Consider the following 11,635-nt stretch of genomic DNA (forward strand, 5'->3'; position numbering starts at 1 on the left):
AAATTAAATCCACTCACACAGTCAATCTTCTGAAAAGGTCCATTTCGAAATTATAGGTTCCTGATTTCCATATGTTCTGATATACAGTACTAGATATGGGAGGTCAGTGGCTGACTGGTAAGTGGTGACAGATGTCAACTAGTTTTGGGGGACTTGTGCTCTATGGCTGTCCATGCCATCGAAATAGACTGGAGTAGAGTAATAATTATATTTCTATGGTCCATGTATCAGTACCTGTCAATGAGGGTTCCAAACAGCAGCCGGATAGTCTTCCGGATGTTGTCGGTGCACAGCCAGCTCCACTGGTCCTTCATTAGCAGACACATGATGTCTAGGGCCACGTCAGCCAGGGCCGTCTCCGCCACTGTGGACAGTACCACAAAACACACATCAAATACACACACACGTAAACGACACGCATGCACACACACTTTACAAAGTAGCCCACATTCTTGAAACAAGCACAATAAACACCATAGGTTTGAAGCCTTGTGTATGTATCACTATTTACCATGCATTAGCAGTGGTCCAAAGTCAAATAATTTAGAGAAAGCAACTATATCTCAGTTTTCAACCAAAAATACTAAATAACATTCTGGCTATGAAATATGAAAATCACAAAACACAAAAGCCTCATGTAAGTGTTGGATATCTACTGTATGTCAACATTATTGGCAAAATTTGTCAGAGGAAATCTGTAAAAAGGAAAAAACCTATGATACACACAATGTCAAACATTGACACAACCAGTAACCTCTTGCTCCTGGACAGATTTCTCAGCATAGACAAAAGAAATACCCCCAACAAATGTTTGCAAATACTTCCCTCTAGTGGTGACATTATAGTACTGCATGGGTATCCTGGTCACATCATTCAGGTTAACTTTTCAACCTTGAAATGTTCAGGAGTGATCTGGATGTTTCAGACCTGTCTGGTTAGTGAGAGTGAGCCAGACGGCTCACCATGAAAGTCTGGCCCACATCTGAAACGCATCTCCTTCAGACAAGACAACGAGCAGACTTTAAACATGGAAGCCCTAGCAATTTGGATTCAATTAAAAAGGGACATGCTCATTCCAATGTCGAGTCATGGGAGAATGAAGTCAATGAGATCACAATTTTTTTCTAAGGCCATTCACTGGATCGGAGACATACAATAGACTGCTGGTCTTCCATGTGTGGAGAGAAGTAATAGGCAAGATCAGTTAGAGGACCTAAACCTTCTGTCCAAGTAAGAAAAGTAGCAAATCCTGTTTTTATGTACAGTAAAAAACATTTCACAATGAATGAGCCATTCAAGCTCAGTCTGGAGTGGAAGATGTGGGCGGAATTGTGCTTCCCCTGACTTCACAGTCACGCCACACTGTCCGCCTGTCTGTCCACACAGTAAGAAGCATGCATTCACGCACGTACAAACAGACACTGCCGGGATGAACAGAAAGCGGTCATGGCGTAAAGATCCATTATCACAAGATTTTTGTATGAACTTAGTTCCTGTATTGAACTAATGGGGCATTGAACAATATTGTGAGGTGTCATTGTGTACGTTTACGCACCCACCACTACTAAAATATCCACATTCTTTGCACAGTCCTTACCAGAGTCTTGAATGGATGCACCTGGTAAATTATTCCGTGTGCACCCACAGCCTCCAACTTCTACTCTGAGGCCTGGACAGCCTTCCCTCTCAGCCTCTGCGTCACACATCACCGCTAGTTCCTGCTCCTTAATAAAGGCCTCTAGACCAGCAACCGACAGGCCGTTAAACCCCTGCAAAAAGAGAGGCATGACAAACATTCATGCGTTTAAGAATTAAAAACTCTTAGAACAAAATGTCATGCAACAATCGTCACTGTAGACGAGAGACCACAGCACAGTGAAGTACTTACTGTGCTCCCCTCATCTAAGCAGTATAGCACTTTAGGCCTCATGTCAGACACATTAAGGACTGGGGTGATTTTGCTGGAGAATCTTAGCCGGGACCTGTAAACAGACACACATATCATACTTTATTTATTTAACAATACATTTCACAAAATGTCATGCGCATTTCATAATGAAATAATGTATACATATATATACACACAGATATCTATCCATCCATACATCCACACACAAACATATATATATATATATATACACATACATACCGGGTGTACAAAACATTAAGAACACCTTCCTAATATTGAGTTGCACCCCCCTTTTGCCCTCAGAACAGCCTCAATTCCTCAGGGTATGATCTCTACAAGGTGTCGAAAGCGTTCCACAGGAATGCTGGCCCATGTTGACTCCAATGCTTCCCACAGTTGTGCCAAGTTGGCTGGATGTCCTTTGGGTGGTAGATCATTCTTGATAAACACGGGAAACTGTTGAGCGTGACAAACCCAGCAGCGTTGCAGTTCTTGACACACTCAAACCGGTGTGCCTGGCACCTACTACCATACCCCGTTCAAAGGCACTTCACCCTCTGAATGACACTTTACCCTCTGAATGGCACACATACACAATCCTTGTCACAATTGTCTCAGAGCTTAAAAATCTTTCATAAACCTGTCTCCTCCCCTTCATCTACACTCATTGAAGTGGATTTAACAGGTGACATCAATAAGGGATCATAGCTTTCACCTGGTCAGTCTGTCATTGAAAGAGCAGGTGTCCATAATGTTTTGTACACTCAGTGTATATATTCAGGGTTGGACGGATTACTTGAAAAATGTAATTACAGATTACATGACAATAAATGTAATTTGTAAAATAATCCGATAGATTAATCAAATTGAGTAATGTAATCTGATTACTTTTTGATTAACACCTTGGTAAATCAGCATCTGCTTCGTCAGATTATCTTGCAGAACAATCAGTTCCCTCTAAAGCTTACTGTAAACTTCCCAGTCGAAATAGTTTGAGCATATATTATGACAACATTTTGGTGTTTGGCAGAAGTTTTTTGGGCTGTTTGAGCACACAAAATGTTGTCTTGAAGCTTGTCGAAGTTCGGTAGCCGAAGTCTTCGCCCCTTTGTCAGTGATTGGTCAACACTAGGGATTCTTCAATGAAGTGTTGTCATTCAACGACAGACGACGAGTTTTAATGCAAATCTTTTCACCTGAGAAATACTGCACCAAAAATAGTTAAACTTAGTTAGATATACAATTGTTTGACTAAGACCTCCAAGGCAAAAATATCCAAATGAATTACAAATTTATTGAGTTATCTTAGATTAATTTAGACTATTTTGAAGAATTGTACTGGCTATGTTGTTGATACGGCATCTCAAGAGGGACAAAAGCAAAGGAATATTAACGGAGTATGCGAGCAGACGTTCACTTCGCCTAGCCGAGCTCTGCTAGGAGCAAACTGACCTTATATATGCGGACACCTTTACTCTGCCCACTCAACCCCAGAATCCTTGGGAAAGTGCTGGCTCAACTTTTTAATGCATCTTCTTGATGAAATGGCATCACTAAAACGTCAGCGTTACTGTCAAGTTCCAGGAAAAGCTTTTCCAACGCTCATTCTTTGATTGTGAAATTATGGGCCTACATCCTTCCACCAAACAGATTGTGGCCAGCAAAATAGGAAATTGTCATGTCTGGCCCTCCCTTCATGTAACAGTCTGGTATGACTTCAAAGACAGACAGATAGGTAGGTAGATTTCAGTGTACTCATTTCCACTGAAACTTGAGATTTAGCAGAGTAAGTAGCGGTTTGTCGTATCTGTCATGCAAGTTCTTGGGAAGTGAACAGGGTGTTGACTAATCAAAAATGAACTTTATACACAAACTTTTTTGTGACTTTTTTGTGGTGAAAAACATTTCTATGAAACGAAACCAAGCAGATTTCAAAATAGATTAGAACAGAAAGGAAAGGAAAAGCTTCCATTCCCACTGAAAGGTGACTTCTCAGCAGTGTGGCTCAAAACAGCTTTCAAACATCTGCCATTTCTGTGTGTTTGAGGCAAACACCTACAGCCCACATCTTGATATTAGAAGAAGTACTGCAATATGCAATCAGCTGTTTTTTTAAATGTAACTGTGATCCAATTACACATTTAAAAAATGTAATCTGGCCTGATTACAGTTAAATAAATAAAAATATGTGATTACCTAATACATGTAATCCGTTACTTTCCAACCCTGATTCTATTATTGAGACACCATTTATTGTATTGTTCTACAGAAGGAGGAGTTCATTTGACTTACTTGTTTTTCTTATCTGAGGAAGGCTTTCCCTCGGAGTCTCCGTCCATGTCTTCTGTAGGGCTCTGTAGCTCTGAGCGAGGAAACGCCGTCTTCAAGGTATCCACAATCTACAGAGCCATTTGTTCACACAGTTACATTCCCCTACGTATTTACTGTATTTGGACAGTGAAACAAAAGCGTTTCATTTGGCTCTATATTCCAGCATTTTGGATTTGAGATCCAATGTATTATATGAAGCGACAATACAGAATGTCACCTTTTATTTTAGGTTATTTTCATTCATATCTGTTTAACCGTTTAGAAATGAACACTTTATGTGTTTAGTCCCCCTATTATAGTGTATTAAATTGAGTAAAGGTTTAGTATTTTGTTCCATATCCCTACCTCGCAATGACTATATTAAGCTTGTGACTCCACAAACTTGTTGGATGCATCTGCAGTTTGTTTTGGTTATGTTTCAGATAATTTTGTGCCTAAAAGAAATGAATGGTAAATCATGTATTGTGTCATTTTGGAGTCACTTTTACTGTAAATAAAATGATATGATGTTTCTGAACACTTCTACATTGTTGTGGATGCTACCATGATTACGGATAATCGGGAATGGAACGTGAATATTGAAAAAACATTCTAACTTCTCACCATTATCAATTACAGGGGAGGTAAAATGTTTGGGGGTGCAATATTGATGCCTCTAAGTTCCTCACTCTCCACATTGAGGTTTTCTGTACAGCATCTCCTTGTTTCTAATGCATACAGGCTTAGTGAATTAAAGTGATTATCAATAACACATACCTTGTCTATGTGTGATACGATGAACGGCTTCTTGACAAAGGCAATTCTTGCATCTGTATTAAGAGCAAGGAACTCCTGCATTTCTTCACTGTTGGCAGTTTCGGGTATAGCACAAAGTTGCTGAAAAATAGGGGTGATGAGTGTTAGTTTTCAAGTAACAATAAAATAACATTTTATTTGTCACATGCTTCGTAAACAACAGGTGTAGACTAACAGCGAAATGGTTGCTTTCTGTTAGTCTACACCGGTTGTTTACGAAGCACGTGATTAATAAAATATTCAACAACTCCACAAATTTCTTGTTAACAAACTATAGTTTTGACAAGTCGGTTAGGACATCTACTTTTTGCATGACACATGTAATTTTTCCAACAATGGTTTACAGACAGATTATTTCACTGATAATTCACTGTATCACAATTCCAGTGGGTCAGAAGTTTACATACACCAAGTCAACTGTGCCTTTAAACAGCTTGGAAAATTCCAGAAAATTATGTCATGGCTTTTGAAACTTCTGATAGGCTAATTGACATCATTTGAGTCAATTGGAGGTGTACCTGTGGATGTATTTCAAGGCCTACCTTAAAACTCAGTGCCTCTTTGCTTGACATCATGGGGAAATCTAAAGAAATCAGCCAAGACCTCAGAAAAAAAATTGTAGACCTCCACAAGTCTGGTTCATCCTTGGGAGAAATTTCCAAACGCCTGAAGGTACCACGTTCATCTGTACAAACAATAGTATGCAAGTATAAACACCATGGGACCACGCAGCCGTCATACCGCTTAGGAAGGAGACACATTCTGTCTCCTAGAGATGAACGTACTTTGGTGCAAAAAGTGCAAATCAATCCCAGAACAACAGCAAAGGACCTTGTGAAGATGCTGGAGGAAACAGGTACAAAAGTATCTATAGCCACAGTAAAACGAGTCCTATATCGACATAACCTGAAAGGCCGCTCAGCAAGGAAGAAGCCACTGCTCCAAAACAGGCATAACAAAGCCAGACTACGGTTTGCAACTGCACATGGGGACAAAGATTGAACTTTTTGGATGAATGTTCTCTGGTCTGATGAAACAAAAATAGAACTGTTTGGCCATAATGACCATCGTTATGTTTGGAGGAAAAAGGGGGAGGGTTGCAAGCCGAAGAACACCATCCCAACTGTGAAGCACGGGGGTGGCAGCATCATGTTGTGGGGGTGCTTTGCTTTAGGAGGGACTGGTGCACTTCACAAAATAGATGGCATTATGAGGATGGAAAATTATGTGGATATATTGAAGAAACATCTCAAGACATCAGTCAGGAAGTTAGAGCTTGGTCGCAAATGGGTCTTCCAAATGGACAATGACCCCAAGCATACTTCCAAAATTGTGTCAAAATAGCTTAAGGACAACAAAGTCAAGGTATTGGAATGGCCATCACAAAGCCCTGACCTCAATCCCATAGACAATTTGTGGGCAGAACTGAAAAAGCGTGTGCGAGCATGGAGGCCTACAAACCTGACTAAGTTACACCAGCTCTGTCAGGAGGAATGGGCCACAATTCATCCAACTTATTGTGGGAAGCTTGTGGAAGGCTACCCGAAACACTTGACCCAAGTTAAACAATTTAAAGGCAATGCTACCAAATACTAATTGAGTGTGTGTAAACTTCTGACCCACTGGGAATATGATGAAAGAAGTTAAAGCTGAAGTAAATAATTCTCTCTACTATTATTCTGACATTTCACATTCTAAAATAAAGTGGTGATCCTAACTTACCTAAAACAGGGAATCTTATCTAGGATTAAATGTCAGGAATTATGAAAAACTGAGTTTAAATGTATTTGGCTAAGGTGTATGTAAACTTCCGACTTCAACTGTATATGGCAATGAGAAATATTAAATTAAAGTGTATAATACATGCAGTTTACAATGTACAAAACAAACAAAAAAATATTGTTTTAATTCCCAAGGCTTGAGTTAAGATGTTACCAACCTTGAGGAAAGTCTCGAGCAGCCCTTTCCTGGCCTCAACTTTGTCACTGTCCATGTTACCGAACGGCAAGTCTGGAAATATTTTCTTTGGTCCTTTCACATCTAAACCATGTTAGTGAGATCAGTTAGAAGCTGTAAGAAAGACACCCAGTCTAGTTCCACATGACACATGGAACTAAAACGCCTGAAAACGCCTGTCATTGTTCAGATAACAATACTTACTTTTGATGAGTTTTCGCAAGTCTGATTTCTCCTCCAAGCGGGTCTGTAGATTGAGAAACTCACTATATCGCCGGTTGACCGTGTGATAGGCAACTGGCTGGATAGACCCTGGGATATTAGAGTCCATTGCTGTTTCATACTGAAAGACATATGTTTTAGCACAAAACAAACTAGATTAATATAGACAAAAATAATCTCGAAACTTCCCTTTCCACTACTTACCTTTTCTTTCCTCTACTCGGTGTTCTGGCCTTAAAACCAACACACCTCATCAATGATCAGAATAAGTTGTTTTAGCAGCGTACAGTGGGGAGAACAAGTATTTGATACACTGCCGATTTTGCAGGCTTTCCTACTTACAAAGCATGTAGAGGTCTGTAATTGTTTATCATAGGTACACTTCAACTGTGAAAGACGGAATCTAAAACAAAATCCAGATAATCACATTGTATGATTTTTAAGTAATTCATTTAATTACGAACAGGTCTGTGAGAGCCGGAATTATTACTGGTTGGTAGGTGATCAAATACTTATGTCATGCAATAAAATGCAAATTAATTACTTAAAAATCATACAATGTGATTTTCTGGATTTTGTTTTAGATCCGTCTCTCACAGTTGAAGTGTACCTATGATAAAAATTACAGACCTCTACATGCTTTGTAAGTAGGAAAATCGGCAAAATCGGCAGTGTATCAAATACTTGTTCTCCCCACTGTATATGAAGACACATATGTAACCTAGCCTATTCAAACCACCAACATGTAATGTTCTCCATACTGTTCTCCATACATTAAACAACAAACAGATTCACCTTGCAATAATAACTCACCTTGACCGTGTAGAGAGTGTACGGGTGCGAGCCGGTGCCACGGTGCTCCTTGGCCGTGATGGTCCCGGGGATTCGAAGGTTCTGGATGATGATTGGGCCTTCGGGGCTGCTGAGGGGCTCAAAGCTGAAGGAGGGCAGGGGCGCCATGGGGGAGGAGGTCTGCAGCGGGCCGCTCACCGACGCCGTCAGCCCATTGGAGTGGCAGCCCACCGCCAGGTCCACGCTCAGCAGCTCTCTCTCTGGGCTAGTGCCGCTGTCCCTCATCTCCAGGTCCTGGAGGCTGCTGAAACTCGAGGGAACGTCCTCCATCGTGGTGCACAACACGTTAGCGAAGGCTTCGGGGTGATCCTGTTGTTCAGAGACCAAGACTTTGGGGGAGGAAGTGACCTCGGCTAGACCAGGGTAAACCCGGAGGTCATCCTCCAGATCCATGACGCTGCTGATGTCAGTGGGCGTGGCACACTCTCGAAACCGGTCCGACAGCGCTTCCTCTGCACCAATCAGAATCAGGGACTCCATTGAGCTCCTCTTGAAATCTGTCAGAGGAGAGTCCAGGTCTGAGTCGGTCTCTTGGTAGAACGGGTTGGATTTGACTGGTCTCAGGTAGTCCATTGGACAGATACCAATGTACTGTCTAGCCTGTCGAGGCTCTTCTTCCTCTATACTATTCTGAGGGCAGTACAATTCTGCTGAGTCGATGATATCGTAAGCAGCCAACTCAGGTGTGGCAGACTCTATGTCGTTAGGTGTTTCTGATAGGATCCTTAAGGGTAAAGAGCAAGGGACCTGAACGTCTTGCTGTGGCTGATCCTGCTCTAAGACAGTGAGATGTGGCAGTGATGGTGTTTTTGGTGGTTCTGAGGCTTTGGGGGCTTGCATACTTGACTTGGTGAAAATGGAAACGATTAACAGGTTCAGCCAGTCTGGATCCGATAGTTTCGTAATGAAGGGGAGAAGCACATTGCATGTGATGAGCTCTCCGACCACAAACCTTCCCGTTCGGGTTTCCAGGTGAGGCGGTGGGACAAGAACATGCAGCAGCAAGTCAACAATAGCCCTGGCGTAGTTCACCTCCATGGCCGAGCTCTTCACAGCAGGGTGAGGTGTGCAGACCCGGGAGTATGCTTTCCAGAGGCTGTTCTCACCATCCGGTTGCCTCTTCAGCTCGGCCATGACTTCTTTGGCTCTCAGGTAGCTCTGAAGGTGGTCACCACACAGGTCCAAAACTCTCTGGGTCAGGACCTTCCTGTCCACTCTTCTTGACCGATTCTTCAGCTCCATCGCCATGGAGTACATGGCACTTTGCACCTCGACCTCAAAGTGCCGCTCCGAGGACACTATGCAGTACCAGGAGGACACAAAGTCTCTGATTATCTTGCGCACGGTGGTCTGTATCTCGTGGTCTAGCTGCCGCTCACTCTCAGGCGAAGGAGGGACCCTTTCCAATTTGATGAACCGCTCTAGGTGAACAACACTGTTGGAGTCCAGGACAGCCTGAGATCCCAGCCAGCCTCCCATGACCACCAGGAGGCTGGTGAAGACACACAGCAGCCATACATTCACCAGTAAATGGAAGAGAATCAGCCATGTCAGAAGAGCTCCAAAGCCCAGTAGGCTCCTCTGACCCAGTAGCTCCGCCATGGTCCACTGAATTGGGCCAACAGTGTGAGACATGGCTCTTCATATGACTTTTATATTCAGTGTCTACAAAAATAAATAACATAAGTAACGTTAGATTAATTTTACATTATCTACCTGGCAACACAGACATATCTAGTGAATTTATTATCTGTGATAAACTACATTTCTTCTCTGCAACCTACAGGAATAATTGGTATTATTGCTTGGTTAGCTGAGTAGCTCTGGCTAGTAGCAGCCAGTGGACTGGACCTAGCTAGCTAGTTAATGTTATACTAGCTAACGTTAGCTACTGTACTAAACTAACTAACGTTAGCTTTTTGCCATGTAAAAGTGACAATCCACATAGCTAGCTTCATCTAACGATTTTGTAATTACACATTGACTTTACAATTAACTGATGACATGTTATATTATATTATTGATATGATGAGATGCCTGGTTATTCATGGTGGGGGTGAGAAAGCTACTGTTAGTTTGCTAGCCGGGTCGTCTTTCCTTTCGTTAGCTTGCTACAGTAACGTTAGCTAGCTAGCCAAGCTAAATTACCCTTGCTAAATGTACCTTAGTCAAATGTACCCCTAGCTTGATGTTCCGGAAAGTACGACAAGTAAGATGATACAAGCAGTCATGGCAACTGTATCACTTGCAAGAAGCTGGCAACGTCTTGTTTTCTTTTTTTGACAGCTCCATCAGTTTGTTTACTTCCCGTATCTCTTGAACCAGGGTTGCCAGGTCTACAAAAATTCTAGTCAATGACGTCTCAAAACTGATGCAAATTTTTCTGTCCACAGCAAGAGAGTTGCCACATTAATCCAATAAACCCTTTTTCCATAACGCTATTGAGCGAATTAAGGAATGTCGACGTAATTTGTAACTACGTAGGCTAAAATGCAAAATACGGTTTTCCATCCAAATAATAATTATTCCGAGCTTAAATATACAGTACCAGTTAAATGTTTGAACAAGCGTTCTCATTCAAGGGTTTTTCTTTATTTGTACTATTTTCTACATTGTAGAATAATAGTGAAAACATCAAAACTATGAAATAACACATATGGAATCATGTAGTAACCAAAAAAAGTGTTAAACAAATCCAAATATATGTTATATTTGAGATTCTTCAAAGTAGCCACCCTTTGCCTTGATGACAGCTTTGCACACTCTTGTTATTCTCTCAACCAGCTTCATGAGGAATGCTTTTCCAACAGTCTTTAAGGAGTTCCCACAAATGCTAAGCACTTGTTGGCTGCTTTTCCTTCACTCTGAGGTCCAACTCATCCCAAACCATCTCAATTGGGTTAAGGTCGAACCCCTTTAATGGATCCTTGAAGAACCTGTTGACCTTGGGGTACATTTTTTAACTAAACCCCCGCATAACAATAAAACAATAATTTAGTTGTCAGTGTTCGTCATGAGTTTAGTGGTAAAGCAGAATAAAAAATCCAAATAATGAGGTAAACTCCCAGCAGAGTCCCAAGTCCAATTGGTATATCCTCTTCCGTGTTGATGAAAATGTGTTGATGTTCTCCGTATCCATAGCAATGAATGATGATTATGAATGAATGATTATGCAGTGCATGGTGATCGAACTGGTTTCCTGTTATATCATCAGAGGTGTAGGGAGGTCTGTAAATCCAAAAAGTAGTAGACAGATGTTTATACAGATGTTTAACAAAACATGCACATGACAGTATTCATACCTTGGTTTTTGTGGTAAATGTGAATGAAAAAAAACTGTTTTGATAATGGTTTTCATACACATACCTTGTCCATAATGTAGAGGCCTATGGGATATTCATTGAAGAGGTAAGGGAGGAGGATGGCATGTGACCTGCATAACATACCAATACCAATTGATATACCTTTGTATGTCTCCTCATCTACATACCTGCAGACACAGACACAAAAGTGAGCAATTCAGTCATCGGCACCCAATACAGCTAGCCTTCAACATATTCTTGTAGCATA

The 11,635-nt window shown here is 41.3% G+C and overlaps 1 protein-coding gene across 2 annotated transcripts in view; it reads right to left on the reverse strand.

Moving 5' to 3' along the window:
* The window catches only part of snx19b (sorting nexin 19b), a 32,877-nt gene extending 22,317 nt beyond the window's left edge, over positions 1–10,560 (reverse strand). Inside the window, exons 1-9 of one of the 2 annotated variants that reach the window (XM_055896002.1) lie at positions 10,244–10,560; positions 8,027–9,730; positions 7,196–7,334; positions 6,975–7,075; positions 4,997–5,116; positions 4,202–4,308; positions 1,889–1,982; positions 1,598–1,769; positions 235–364 (exon numbers count right to left, since the gene is read on the reverse strand). In XM_055896002.1, the coding sequence (XP_055751977.1) occupies positions 235–364; positions 1,598–1,769; positions 1,889–1,982; positions 4,202–4,308; positions 4,997–5,116; positions 6,975–7,075; positions 7,196–7,334; positions 8,027–9,700 (2,537 nt within the window). In that variant the 5' untranslated portion in view covers positions 9,701–9,730; positions 10,244–10,560. Of the gene's footprint in view, positions 1–234; positions 365–1,597; positions 1,770–1,888; positions 1,983–4,201; positions 4,309–4,996; positions 5,117–6,974; positions 7,076–7,195; positions 7,335–8,026; positions 9,731–10,228 lie in introns of both variants that reach the window. The other variant, XM_055896000.1, reaches the window with a different exon arrangement.
* Between the last annotated feature and the right edge of the window lie 1,075 nt (positions 10,561–11,635).

The sequence above is a fragment of the Salvelinus fontinalis genome, chromosome 33 (genome assembly GCF_029448725.1).
Source record: "Salvelinus fontinalis isolate EN_2023a chromosome 33, ASM2944872v1, whole genome shotgun sequence".
NCBI classification, from domain to species: Eukaryota; Metazoa; Chordata; class Actinopteri; order Salmoniformes; family Salmonidae; genus Salvelinus; species Salvelinus fontinalis.